Source organism: Limulus polyphemus, unplaced genomic scaffold (assembly GCF_000517525.1).
Source record: "Limulus polyphemus unplaced genomic scaffold, Limulus_polyphemus-2.1.2 Scaffold454, whole genome shotgun sequence".
Lineage (NCBI taxonomy): Eukaryota > Metazoa > Arthropoda > Merostomata > Xiphosura > Limulidae > Limulus > Limulus polyphemus.
Window position 1 is genome coordinate 4,368 of NW_013666064.1, and position 15,898 is coordinate 20,265.

A 15,898-nucleotide genomic window follows, 5' to 3' on the forward strand; every position below is an offset into this window, starting at 1 on the left:
TGCATGTTGACAGAAGGTACAGACTCGAGGAAACGAGAGAAAGAAAGGTAACTTCGTCAGAAGCACGTGATGAGTCTCAGCTTGTAGCGTGTGGTGTAAACTTGTAAGAGCAGTGTCTTTAAAATAATATTTATAAATTATATAAAAAGTGTATTTGATTGGTTTTAAACTGAAAAGTAAACTTTAACGCATTTTATCAACCTTGACCTCGTATTCTTGTTTAATGTGGATTGTGCGCCTATCTGATGAATAACAATATTGCTGTTCTATTCTGAAATCTTGAGTGATTTTTTACAGAAGTTTTCTCGTTACTTTTCCATATGTTAAGATGTTGAAGTAAGACATAGAATTTATTTTAAACATAGCTTGTACTTTCTCATATGTTTATAATAGATTAAGGTTAATTATCTAATTTATTTCTGCAATTTTTACCAATTACACGAGAGTGTAATATTTTAGAAATCTGATTTCTTTTTTATGGTATCAAGTTAAGTGTTCCGATTGCATGTATTAATTGTATTTGTAATGTATAATGTATTAATTATTTACGTAACGAAAAGTTTAAATCTACTGTAAGCATTTTCCATATGTGTGTTATTAAATTGTGATAAAAACATCCATATTGATCAAAGCTGTAAATTAAATCATTTACTATACAAAATGTAAGGTAAAACATTCATATTAGTATCCCGAATTGTAGATAAACAATAGGAAATTAAATGTAATATTAATTGTCGATTTGATAAATAAATAATATTAAACATTATTATAGTAAAAAAAGTAAAATTTTGTAAATCAGAATTATGAGTAATACAATATATTACCAAAAAGAAATAACACAATTTCCAAAATGCCAGTAGGATTTTAGCCAATGTTTGAATGTAGATCTAGTAATTAAAAAAAGAGGAAACTTTTATGATGTGTAACTTCTGTTGACAAGTTTTGTGTTTGTTGTCATTACATAAAATTTGAATTGTTTTCCTTAAGGTATTGAGTACTCAGGCATGTAAAATGTTTATTTCATGTTACAATACTGGAAGGTTTTTCCAAAGGTGTGCCTATGGAATGAATGGATAGTATTGCCATCATGTCATATCAGTACTCAAAAAATTTGCCAAATTAATTAATGCAGAATATTTAACTTCATTAGAAGAAACTATATAATTTAGATATTGGAAAAAAAATATATATAATTCCAGAATTCATCAGAAATTGATAACCAGTTGAAGGAAACTATTTCAATTATCTATTCATTAGAGTTTCTTCAAAGGATATGGAGATTATGGAAACTGATTCTCTCATCAAAAGAAGAACTAGTCATAATGTGAAAATGTCAAGCACTGAACAAACCATTTATCAGTCTGTAAATGGCCCTGAAGGGCCACTTAAGACCTCAGATAGTCTTGAGAATACAGAATCAACAAAAAAACGTCCTAGGTATGTTAGCAGTGATGATGAAATGATTGACATAACAGGAACAGGGACTACTTCAGAAGCAAATCTGTCCCAATCACATGGTATGACATCTTATTATTTATCATTAATTTTTAGCTTATTATCTTAGTAGAAAAAATTAAAATATAAACTTTCAAAGATGCTAGAAGGAAAGGTGTCTTAGCACTAGCTATCATCAATTTTATTTTTGTTATTAGTAATTTTAAGCTCATTATCCTGAACCATTTAAAACTTAACCCTCAAATTACCTACATTTTGTGTAATATTTTGTTTTTATCTGTTAAAATTCTTGTTGTAAAGAACTGACTGAAAGATTGGCATGTAAATTAGATATAAGACTCCAGGAGTATCTATTAAGACTAAGTGCAATATTGATGATACTTTTGTTAATTTTTTTTGTGTGACTGGTATATTACAAGGACATTTCTAGGATTTCTTTGGGGGGGGGGGGTCAGAAAAAGTAATAATTTTATGTCAGTGGGAGTTGCAATGCAGAAAATTTAAAAATCTTGAAAAACTATATCTGAGATGGGGGCCAGTGGTTATGGCCCTTGTATATTGTAAAGCATCCTGTAAATAAGTGGATGTATACAAGCAATTTAGTGTATAGATAGTTTAGAAATATTTATTTAAAAAGCTGTAAGGGGTCCATTTTAGGGTTAGAGTTTCAACAGTACTAGCTTTACTTTTATTGGTCACAATTGTGTATATTGCACAGTATTTAATTCTAATATATATTATTGTAGCATTGTGCTGAAGAAAAATGATTATAATTATGTATAGGCAAGAAGTAATGATAATGTTTTATTGTGTATATTTCTTTAAGAATCTTAATTTTACTAAGCTAACTGCATTGAAATCTTGTTTTAGAGAAATTTTTATTTTTAAATAATTTATCTATCATACAATAAATATAGAAAATTGGTGATTTCACCCAATATGTTATTCAGTTCTTCACATTAAGTACTGTTGGAGGTAAAAACATAGATTACTCAGTATTACCAATAAATGAACATTGTTTGAGAATGGCATAAAAACAAGTTGGTAATTTGAGGGTTAACACACACATACACATATAAATTGTAGTAAAAATTGTCAAAGAATGGATAATTTTCTTGAAGATCCATGGAGTAACCATACTTTGCAGTTTTCATTACATTTCAATAAAGATGCCTTGTTTCAAGTGTTCAACCTAATTACTTTGTTTTATACAGTTAAACATACAATAACTTCACTGTATATATGGCAGCAGATCTGAAAAAGCATTTGTAATGTTTTTTATGTATATATATATTTTTTTTTGAATACTAGTGTCAGATGTGTTGAGCCTGATAAAAATGTTTAAGCCTACAGAACTTAATTGTAATTAACTAAGAAATATATTTCTAGCTGCAAGTACCTGTACTGGGTTCAGCTATTCTCACTATGAATATGGATAAATAGATTATATTAAAAAGGAAATGTATTTGCATGTACTCTATTTCAAGATTTAATATTATTAAATACAAGCAAAAATAACCCATCCCCTGTGACAGGAAAGGTTTAAGTTAATCTAGCAAAATTACCCACCTCTGGTGATGGGAAAAGTTAATCTATCAGTTTAAATTATTTCATGGACTTTAAAAAGGTTAATTGTGTTGTCAAAGCTCTGAGCTACTTGTATCACCCACTGCAAAAAGTAATTGTTGAATCTTTCAGTCATGCTAAGAGCTGCTTAACAATAACATATGATAAATCTACATATTTATACTTTAAGTTATGTTAAATTTTTAAATGTGAATGATAATGTGATTAATTCCTGATAATTTTTATGTAGAATATCCTACTTGCGAAATAAGATTTAGTATCAACACTATTCAAGCCTGTTCTCTCACAATTTCAAAAGTGAATGTTGAGCTTTTCAAACGGGAAACAGATAAACACTCACAGATGCCAAGGTTCACTATATATATACACACACACAGTCAAATTAAGATGTACATGTACTAAATAATTATACTAAAAATTAACCTAGCCTTCAGCATAGCTAACTAAATAATCTTTCTTATGTACATATTTACGAATATTAGAATGTATTGTTTCATCAGTTAGGTACTCTTGCTGATAATGATATTTTTGGTTGTAAACATAGGGCCAGCACAGAAGATTAAGGCTAGTCCTAAGTACAAATTCTAAGCTAAAAATGTAAATCAATCTTTATAATACAATTTTAAAAATTAAAAATAAGTTAAAATAAAAGTAATTATGTATACACCTTGATCATCAGTGACTTAAGTCTGTGCTAAAAACAGAATTATTCCATAGACGATTTGACCACAAAAAAATTACCCAACCTGTTTTTCATGCTAACATGGTATCTGTATTCTTTTCATTTGATGACTTTGATTTGATTTGCATGTTAAATTACTATGACTTAAGTGAATTAATTTTGATTTATGCTGTTAAACTGATAACTTAAAGCTTTTTATTCATTTTACTTCATTATTACAATTTCCATTATGTGGTGATTGTCTTGAATGTAAATGTATTTTAAATTTATGTGTTAAACATTTTCATATGTTTAATGAACATAGTATTAATGACTGTTAACAAATGTTAATTGTGAAGAAGTTAGTTGAAACTTCAAGCTCTCAATGAAAATGTGAATTAAACATTAACAAAATGCATTGCTCTGTGTCTTGCCAGGGCCAATCAGTTTTATGCCGAAACTTCATAAAACACGTTTGTGAAATTGGTATACATAATTAAAGAAATAGTAAAATTTATAATAATTGAAATGAACATAAAATAAACATGAAACAAAATCTTGATGTGTTCTCCATTCAAAAAATACAGATTTGCATGAAAAAAAAGGAGGATTCAAGACTGTGGTAAAATGAGTTGTGCAGTTGCATTGTATCGAGGCAGAAGCGTAATGAGTAGTATACCAATATAATCAGTGAAAGGAGCAATGAATAATCAAAATGACATACATTACTTATTAAACACTGGTTCCCATCCTTAATCATTGTCTTTGGAAACTGGTTCTCTTTTAATAATGCACTTTACAAAAAAAAAAACAAATTTACACATCTTCCACTATATGACATATTAAGTATAAAAATTAATGCCACATGTTAAGTAAAAGTCATGTCAGGTTGGATGTATCAACTTTCTCATACTGTAGACAAAAACCAATGCCCATGAACATACTGAACTATAAATAAAAAATAATATAATGATATAGCACTTGATCTAACCATTATAATATGGCAAGGCTAAACATAATAAGTATAAAACAAATAGCCAAACATAATATATATAGTTTTTCTAGAAATGTCTATCACCAATTTTAGCATATTCTCCCCTACTTGTTTTAGAATTACTTAAGTAACCCATGTAGCAACCACCCAGAGTATTACTGCAGGAAATGATAAATAATACCTGTGTAGCAGCCACCCAGAGGATTACTGCAGGAAATGATAAATAATATACCTGTGTAGCAGCCACCCAGAGGATTACTGCAGGAAATGATAAATAATATTTATTCTTTTCTAAAAGCTGCAAAGTAAAGATGATAAGCATGTAAAAATACAAAACTTCTATGAAATTAATATTTTGTATTTTTAATGATATGCTTTGTTTTATAATTTTTATTTGCTTATAATCTGTAGAATTATTAATGGAAGGACACAGTTCTTCAGATTTAAAAAAAAATCATTATAATAAAAGCAACTTCAACAGTGTATCAATAACAATTCTAAATGTTTTGAGATGAACATCTACATATATAACTAAGGCATTATTTTATCAATTCTAGTAGCTGTTCCTCAGGTTTCTTTATGATGTTTAGTATATAAAACAACTGTTAAAAATGTATGGTATTTCTTTAAAAAATATTGAAGTAAGTGTAATTAAATTACTATAACTAAATCAATTATTTAAGTAGTTGTGAAATTAAGTTTTCCAGAAGACAGCTAAAAAATAAAAGGTCATATAAGGAACAAGATAAAATGTTCTATAAAAATCATGTATATGTGGTGCATATGATTTTAATCTTGTGGCTGTTTATTATATAAGGTAGAAAATTATTTTGCTCTCAGAAAGTGTGTACTAGAGTTGGGTGATTTAATCCATCATTACCTATAAGCAGCAATTATATGAATTAATGTCATGTAAACTAATTAATCAATTGAATTGATTAATCAAAATTAGTGTTATTGATTAATCCAACTAATCAAATAATGGAAATATTGCCATTATGTTTGTTGTTAAGGCACACAGCTAAGTAATGTGTTTTGTGTTCTGTCCAGTTTTAGCATTACAAGTTGATTTTCTTTACCTCAAATTTGGTGATCTTGGGAAGGGGGCTTACGATCAGAGAGTCTCAAATCTAATTCCCAATGCCACCAAACTTGTTTGCCCTGGTCTTTGTTATGATAAAGGTACTAAAACTGTCTGCCACTGTCAACTAGAGACTAAAGGGAAAGCAGCTGTAATCAATTAATGGGGCTGTTGCTTAATTGATTAGCAGATACCACTAATTTCCCTGCTGTAGATTATCTACACATAGTTATGTATATATAAATATAAAACAGAGTTGTCCATCTGCCTTATGTCTTGATGCTACAATTTGTTGGGAGGAATTAGTAGAACCAAATTTGAAGAAATTTCATAAAGGAACTTGAGTGTAAATGGATAAGCAACAGTTTGAGTTTGGTAGTTATTTCATTTTGTGCACATAAAACCAATGCCAAATTAAAGTGATATTTAATGTCATGTGTATCATATAAAGCAAATAGGCTATGACCATTTAAATTTTCTTCCTGCTACTGCCTACTTTCATAAGTCTGATCACCTGTATTTAGTAGACTGGCATGACAATTGATGTACTTACAGACCATCTCATCTTCCTTATGAATCCAAATATACAAGTCACATGCATGGCATGGGTGCATTTACAAGTACATTATTATATGACAAGTTGAATTTCACTCCTTACTGATGAAGGAAGGCCTGCATTGAAAAGGGCATAAATGTTAGCTCTCTAAGTTTCATGAGCAGAAGAGTTAGATATATATTTCTATTGAAATAGTTGGACACACATAAGTTATCTACATATATATATATGTTTTGATGAACTGAGTACTTCAGTTTCAAACTGTCAGCTCTCATCAACCCAGCCATATTGATGATGGAACAAATTATCCAAATTAGCTTTATATGTTTATCTTGAATAGGAAACAACTAGTGTGAAAATTAGTTTTATCCATGCACAGCTGTAGAGAATCTAGCTACTTTTGTAGGTTGCGTGGGACAAATCAAACCAGTTATTGGATCAACACAGATGTTTAGGATTAATGAAACCCTACGAGAACTCTAGTAGTGTAGTTTATATTATCTAGATTTGCTTTCAGAAGGAAACTGTGCAGCTGAATGTAGATAAACACATTTCACTCCAGTTGCTCCTTACAGCAGATATATTTCCAAAACTCATTTGAGTAACTTGTTCCATCATTGAGCTAGCTGAGCTGATGAGAATATATACATGTACAGAGTCTCAACAAATGTGACAAATGTACTGTCTCAATGGTGTACTTGAATCATGCATGTTCTACAGTTTGTTTTTTATTGAAATTATTATGACTACTGAGACTTCAGTAGTTTATTTAGCTACATGTAGTATATTTATTTGGAATTGTCTTTTATCGGTATGAAAGTAAGCAGTTATTATGTTGTAGAATTTTCTATCTATGATATTTGCCATTTCTGGTATTTTACACAATAGGCTCTAGGAATGGACAAAATTATGAATAAGATAATACACTAACAGAATGCATGATTTTTCTGTATGTGTATTTGAATTAATAAGTTTTAAAAATTACATACTTTGGTTTCTCTGTTCACTTGTTTGTGGTGATGGTGACAGTCTTTTATTACATTATGTAATATATTTCTTATCTATTATGATTATTAGTAGTATGGAAGTAAAATTTTTATAAATATTTCAGAAGACAGTGATCACCTGTTACTGATGTAAAATATGATGTCTTTTATTGGAACGTGTTAGCAATATGAGACTGAAATACATTTTATAACTATCTTCAGTATAGTTTGAACTAACCTTATGAAATTCTACACAATTCTAGACACTAATTCATAGGGTAGTGGTGAGTTTGATATAATTATGTTAGCTTATTCAAAAATGATAATTTCAAATCCAAATTAAAAGTATAAACCTACATTTTAAAGTTCTGAATTAGGAAATTTCTATTTAATTTCTTCAATATGTATCAATTATACCATAACATGTTTGTAGCGGAAAGTTAAAAATACATTGTATGCTGATATGATAACTGGCTCTTTGTTGCCCTAGTTTAACAAGTATGACTACAATTGTAATGATGGCAATATGGGTAAAACAGTATGACATTTCACATCACTTTTGAATTAAAAAATTGTATATATTTTTGTGTAGATATGATTGTCTGCTGCACATAAATGAAATGAATATAGTTACAAGAGTTTCTGCTTATTTCCTGTTGTTAGAATTATTATCCAATTTGACATAGCTCTGTTGCTACTTTTTTGGCATTAACTATTACACAGTATTGCAGGTACAAGTGGAAAGTGCAGATTGTCAAGTATTCAGATTATGAGTACTAAGATCATTATAAGTATATTATAATAGATAGTATGCTATATACACTGAATATCTTAAGATTTTGTCTAAAAGCACTTCTGCAGGTATGCTATGTAAATGTCTGCTCACATTGTGATCCGTGAATTATTACATTTCATGTATGTGTAAAAGTTTAATATTTTAAAACATCACAGCTATTCAAAATATAATTTTAAAATTATACAGGTTAATAATAATAATAGTAGTGAAAAAATTTACTGAATAGTTATAAGTGTATTTATTCTCTTCAGCTGAAACATACTTTGCACTGATTATATTTTTGCATCCAAAAATAGTTAATTCTGTGTATTTTTTTTCTTTTATTTAAGTCTTATGAATGGAATTAATGGTCTTCACAAATTGTGAATTTGTTTATCGTGTGATTTGTGTATGTGTGTGTGTGTGTATATATACTGTATGTTTTGCTACAAATTACATACACTTTAGATGTATGTCTGTTGTTAGAAATACAAGGTATAATGTTGAGTTTGCATGCTCTTTATGTGATAAATTGATAAGAGTTTCAAGTCAAGAAGAAAGAATGCTGTCTGAAATCAATAATGCAAGTATAAAGTCACAAACAAGACACTGTAAGGAATAGCTGTGAAACTGTTTGTGAAATAATTAAAGCATCATTGTGCAGTCAATATGCTTATGGAATAATTTCATTAAAATTCCTTAGACTCCACATATAATTTCGAGACTACCAATTATCATGAAATCTGAAAACTTGCATATTTTACATCTCTTAAAAGACATAAGTTAGTAACATTGTGACTGATAAAAAGAAGCATGTTTAAGATAGGCAGTTTTTAGAAAGGCATTCTATATCAGTTTTTCAATTTCTTGAAATGTACTTTTTAAATTTTAAGATAACTTAATGTACTTTTAATTAAAACCAAAAGAAAAGAATACATGTATTAGTAGGTTACCATGTCTCGAGTCGTTACTTTCCTAGACAATGACCTGAAGGTTCTATGTTACATATGCCATTAAGACTGAGACACACATAATATTTTTTATTTTAACCAGAAAATTATCCTAATACCTTTGTGTTGTTTTTATGTGTATGTGATTCTTCACCAAAAGAAGCTGATAAAACAGACATCTACTCTCACCCCATCCCACTTTCTTGCTGTTGTCAAAACATCACCTCTTGGGAGCAGTGTGATATCCTATTACTGTTTTGTACTCTGACTTATGCTATAACATAAGAAACTTTTCATACCTGTATTATAAATTTTAACATCTGAATAATATGTAAGCAAATTCCTCCCCTCATTGTTCTTTCTCTTTCTATGTGTGTAATGTAAAAATTCTGAATTTATAACACACTTTATTACTGGCATTTATCACAGTTTTGAGCATTATTAATTTGTATTAGACTTGATAAAATATACTGTAGGTCCAAAATTTCTGGTTTCACCTAAAATGAGTATGATGGTATAAATTGTTTTTTTATCTGATGGAATAAAGTTTTTTGTGGCACTTATGAAATGCTTTTAAGTATTTTTATTTTGCTTTGAAATGCTTTTAAGTATTTTTATTTTGCTTTGAAATCCTTTTGAGTAGAAATATGGAATTTCATATCAGTAAGCTTTCTTATCTTCTGTTATTCCCTTTATACATGCACTAGTTAGACTAATTCAAAAGTAGTTTACATGAAACAAATCTGTTATTTTTTGTAACAAAATAAAATTGTATAGAACTTTTATCCTTATTTGTAGCCATAGATGAAAACAAGTTTAACCAAGTTTTGCTCAACTCTTACTAAAGTATTGTGGGAAGGGATTGAAATGCAAGGATATGAGGGAATACACTGTTATTCTAGTTCCAGAAGGCTGAAATGAACCTTTAGTATATGATAAAATGACCATCAAAGTTTCCATGCTATAACCTTCAATATGTTTTGTATATCCTCACAAAATTTGACCTTTACCATATTCATGATGGTGGCTCACTGAAGAATTTCATTAATTATTATTCATTTGGATATTTGTGTGCAGACTCATGAAATCATTTAAAAATTATTACAGTTTTAAAGTGGTTATAGAAACATTTATTTATTGTGTCAAAGAGAAAATTTAGTCCACAGGAAATTAGGTCTATATTTTTATATTCATATCAAAAACCTTGCTCTTCCACCCTACCTGACCCCATTTTTGGAGTGTATCTCTAGTTTGGAAAACCCAATTCCACCCCTGATTATAAAGGAGTGTTTGTGTGTGTGTATATATACCAGTTTCAATAAATGTTAACTGTAAATTGCAATGCATTATTATTATCATTTGGTCAAATCTGAATATGGGAGCTTGCCTATTTTCTTGACTATAATAGCGGCACTTTGAAGGGGGTCCATCGTCTCTTGATTTTGCTCCCTCCTCCAAAAAATGTATGTGGATGCCCATGATGAGATCCATTATTGCTACTTAGAATGTACCACCAATGGTAAAAATTTTTCTACTGCATCAATGCAACAAGTGTGAACTTTTATAAAAACAAAAAGCTTTGTTAGATTTTTTAACTGCATTGAATGTTTCAGATTAAATAGTGTCTTGCACTATGAAAATTAATGAAACTTGAAATAAACACTGTTTGATGCAATTCAAATGCAGCATACAATTTTTTTTATATGAAAAGATTCAACTTTATTATGGTTGTTTAAAATTATAAATTTGTTTCTTTTGACAAAGAAATTAGTAAAAGAACTATGTTTTCAGAATAATGTTTGAAGCCTGAAGGGATGTAGGCCCAGAAAAGCTTGTGATGCTTGCCAAAATAGTTGAGTAGATTATATTTTTTTTTAAACATAGAAAATCGTTAATAATGTGTTTCAATACTGAAAATAATGAGTATTATTGATGAATTTTGTTCAAGAAAATTTTTTTCATAATTTAGAAGGCCTAAGTATGGCTTAGTGATTAGCCTGCCAGACTTTGGATCTGCAGATCCACAGTTCATGTCCCATTGCTACAATATTGTATTTTGGGGTCATAATTGTATTATAAAACTGACAATCAAATCCCACTAATTGATTGTAGTAGACCAAAAGTTGATAGTGGTTGCTGTTGACTAGTTGCCTTCCCTCTAGTATATCATGTGAAAATTAAGGGCAGACAGCCTTATGTGACTAATTCTACACTGATGTCCAAAGCAAACAAATCAGCTCAGCCAAAGTTAAAAGTTTATCCAGCACAAACCAATTATACAGATCAAACTGAATAAACTAGTTTCAGATTAAAATTGAATAATTCTGCAATAATAATATATATAACTAATGAAACTTGGCACCAATGGAAGAAGCTTCAGCAAGTGATTAGTTACTCAATATAGTTATTAAAATACATAGACTGTACAGAAAATACCAAAAACATTCTGCATAATATTGGTGATAACATTTTAGGGTAAAAGTTGATAATATTACATTTCTGGTCAGTTTTGAGGTGCTGATTTGGAAAATCCATAATTACATAACCAACAAAAAATAATTAGGGCATGAAAATGTATAAAATGGAAATAGATGTCATATTTCTATTTTTGAACCTCGCATGTAATGCTTTTTTAGCAATATTGCTATGCATGGTATCAAATTGAAGTTTAAAATAAGTAGAAGTGATTTTTTTTGTGTACCATATACACGAACACATGTAAATACAACATTTTGTTACAACACATTCTTATAAACCATCATAGATATGACTAAACATTCAGATTTGCTAAATGATATTTTAACTAATCTGTATCAGTAGTCATTCAGTTCTATATACAGTATATATAAGAAACACTTAGAGTAGTATTTGCAAATAATGTATGTTTATTCCCAGTCTGATCCAAATCAATGAAACTGTGACAGTGTGTATATTTCTGATGGACACTATATTAGACTACACAAAACCAATATATACAACAGTTTGTTTTGACATCTTGATTCCATGTGCATGTGAGTTTGTTTGCATCCTCACTTATATGTATTGGATGTTATATTTGATAAGCAATAATTGATAATGGAGCCAGTAGTTAGGAATAATTTGAAGTAGTATATCATAAAAACATGTTACCAATCTATGCTATTATACTTGGCTGTGTGTGTGTTGTAGAATAAGTTTCTTCTTTTTTCATGCATACAACATAATTGAAAATATAACACTGCAGCTGTGGAATATTACTGCTTGTTGTTCTCAACATGAATTTCTTGTTTATCATTGTTGAAGTCTCTTTATGCAAAAATGTTTATTGGAACAGAAAGATATACCTGTCCCCTGGTGGGTTAATGGTAAATTTATTAATTTACAAGAAAAATAAAGGATTCAATTCCCCTTAGTTGATAGAGTGCAGATAGCCCATTGTGTGGCTATGCACTAACAAAAGAACATCATCATGTGCCTATATATAAATGAAACAGTATCTCAACACTAATTAATATTGTTCAAATAACAGTTTGGGGGCAATTTTTAATTTATACATTTTCACCCCTTAAATGTTTTGTTTTATTATACTCTTGGAACTCTAGTCATAGCGTAAGTCTACATTAGGATTTAGCATAAAATAACTATAAGGTTCTTGTTTATACATATTTTCTACACTTATAAATATATAGATATAAACTTAGCAGAATGCTTAATTGAATTTATTGGAGTTTATACATAGAGATAAGGACCATATTATTCCATGCCAAGTAAACAGTCTGACATGAGTTTGTGAAATAATTGTGAAGGCAGACAAGTGATGAAAAATAAATGAAAACTTGAAACTTATCCATCAATATGACAAGATTCTTTTATTTAGTGAAGCTGTTGAGTTTATTTTCATCTATATCAGAAATGTGATCCAAATTGTGATAATTGAAATGCATTACTTTCATTTATTATAATTGAAAAGTCATTTTCTAAGTACCAATTGATCCAGGTTATTCTGTAATATTTAACATCCTCAATATAGCTAGAAATACCCCACAGATTATTGTCCTCAGCAAATTTTACTAATTATGCTCGTATCAATATCTTTCATGTAAGTAAGGAAAAGCAAAATCCCAAGCACTGACCCATGAGTTACTCTGCTAGTAACAAGGGTCCGGTTTGACTGGATATTACAATTCAATTAACTATCTTTTCCCCAACATACCAATTTGATTTTATTAGCTAATCTTTGGTGTGGCACCTTACCAAAAGCTTTTAAAAAATCTTAGTGTACCAAGTCCTTACCCTTCCCTTATTCCAGATAACAAGTAACATCCTTGAGAAAAGGTAAGATATGGGTTTAAGATGAGATTTCTCTCTGATGAATCCATGTTGGATTTCATTTCACAAAATGATTTTGTAAAGCTTTCTTAATCATTCCAGAATTTTACCCACTACAGTTTTAAAACTAACTGGCCAATAACTTCCAATCCTCAAGCACCTGCCCACTCTACATCAACCTACTATAAATGAAAGAGTCTGGCAAGTCTAATCTTTGACCTCCTTAAACCCTGGAAAAACACTTATCTGACTCTAGTGCCTTTTTCTTTTATGTGTTAGTATTTCTACTTACCACCAAAGGATTATATCAACATGATTTAGGTCAATACTAATATTTTTTTTTTTTTATAGAATGCTCTAAGTCAGAAATATTAAAAGTATCTTCTCAGTTCTCATGTAAAATGAGGAAAAATATGAAACATATTTAATCTCAATAAAAAGTTTGCCATCAGTATCCTTTAAGGGTCCAATCCCTATTTTGACATTTTGCTTACCTTTAATATGCTTTAAGAAATCGTTGCTGTTAGTTGTAGAACCTAGCCTTCCTATAATTCTATAAACCTTCCATCCTATCCGCCAACTTCAAACTAAGAATCTCATACCTGTCAGTTTCTCACTCATTTTCCCAATTCACTGAGAATAAATCTCGTCTAGTGGCCTTAAAATTGGCTTTCTGAAAATTAATGAACTAAAAGCTAAGTAAGTTAGGTACCATTAGTAAAGGAATTTCTGTTAAAACGTTGTTTGTGAAGTTAGACCTACAACTTGTGTGTAACTTGAAAGTGAACGTAGCCTATAGCAAATGTTATATAATATAGAATACAAAAATAATTCGTTATCGTTATATGGAATGGATTTCGTATTATTTTTGCGAAACACTTCAAAAGAACCTATCCAACGATAGAACACGTTAGAACAATACATGCATATACACGGTACGTTTGTAGCAGCGAGGGCAAGGGTAAATTTTATGCTAGTTATATTCGAAAAATATTCAGTTTTTGATTGACGTAATTTATTCTACCAGTGATCTGGCAAAATGGAATCGATGGTACCAAATGCAGAGGTCAAAAGCTCTTCGATCGATGTTAATGTTATCGAGGCTGGAAAGGTAATTTTATAAAGTACACGCCTTCAATGCGTGTTGGAACTTGAACTTTTTATGCAAGTCTTCTTCAACATTTTCATTGTTTGTTTGATTTATTTCTTCTAAATCTTCATCAGTTACCATTTCTTCTGTCATGTCTCCTCTTACAGGTAACTGAAAAATACAAACCACTTTACTCCATCCGTTAGTTAGTTAGTATGACATCGGTTTCAGTAGCATTGTTTCAATTACATGTAGACGTATTGCCTGTAACATGATTAGGGACTGTCGATCTATTAATTTTAAATTCTGACGCTGTATAACAAGTTGCGATTTACAGATGGCGTAACCTCCTTCCCTACTTCATGCATTTACATTAATTTGTTTATTAATAACTTAACGAAGTATACGTATATGATAGTATACTTTGAGATTTTTTAATATTCCCTAGCCCGTGGGCTATAATTTGTTTGTGTTTCTGTTAAGAAATTCACTGTCTCATTTTTCAGTTTTGTAATCTGAAATAACTCATATTGTTACGTTCTTTTTTTTTTTTTCATCCCATTGTTAAAATTAATTTCTTATCACAAAACCTGACAAAGGTTCCGGTACCGTCATTTTGAATAAAACTGACTACACTGAAAAGATATGTGACATCTTAAATGATGAAACAAAATTCAAAAGGCTAGGCACTGTTTCGCAAGATGATAACACGGCAAAAATTGAAAACAAGTTACAAAAAACGCTTATTGGAACTGGTTAAGAAAGGTTCTATACCACGTGATATTTATGACCGGATTAGGCTCGCAGGCTCACAACGTCCCCGCATGTATGGCCTTCCTAAAACGCGCAAAAAGGATATACCACTACGCCCGATTTTGTCTATGATTGGCTCTGCACAACATGAATTAGCGAAGTGGCTTTCGGAAATTTTAGAACAGGTGTTAACGTACGTTTCAGAAAACTGTATTCAATACTCCTTTTCTTTTGCTACAACCATACAGAACCTTAGCCTTGACCCCGAACAATCGTTTTGTGCTCCTTCGACATCATCAGTCTGTTTACTAATGTACCCCTGGAAGAAACCATCCAAATTTATGCAGATACTTTGTATGCTGGTGAAGTTCAGTGCCCTCCAATACCTAAAGACCTGTTTATTGAACTGATGAATACTACGACACGTTCGGTGGAATTCAGCTTTAATGATATCATGTATCAACAGATTGACGGAGTCGCCATGGATTCTCCTCTTGGACCTGTCATAGCCAATATTTTTGTTGGTTTCCATGAAAAAGAACTATTGAACAAAATTACCAGACCTGCTGTTTACTTCCTCTATGTAGACGACACATTTGCCATTTTTAAAACTGAACAGCAATGTCAGTGTTTCTTACAAGACCTAAACTCGTTGTACTCGGCTCTCAAATTTACTTTCGAAAAGGAACTACACAACTCTTT

The 15,898-nt window shown here is 30.2% G+C and overlaps 1 protein-coding gene across 2 annotated transcripts in view; it reads left to right on the forward strand.

Moving 5' to 3' along the window:
• Positions 1 to 226: 226 nt before the first annotated feature.
• LOC106458383 (H(+)/Cl(-) exchange transporter 3-like) overlaps positions 227 to 15,898 on the forward strand; it is a 77,415-nt gene continuing 61,743 nt past the window's right edge. Inside the window, exons 1-2 of one of the 2 annotated variants that reach the window (XM_022384568.1) lie at positions 227 to 336; positions 1,258 to 1,517. In XM_022384568.1, coding sequence (XP_022240276.1) covers positions 329 to 336; positions 1,258 to 1,517 — 268 coding nt within the window. In that variant the 5' untranslated portion in view covers positions 227 to 328. The remainder of the gene's footprint in view (positions 337 to 1,257; positions 1,518 to 15,898) is intronic. The other variant, XM_013917890.2, reaches the window with a different exon arrangement.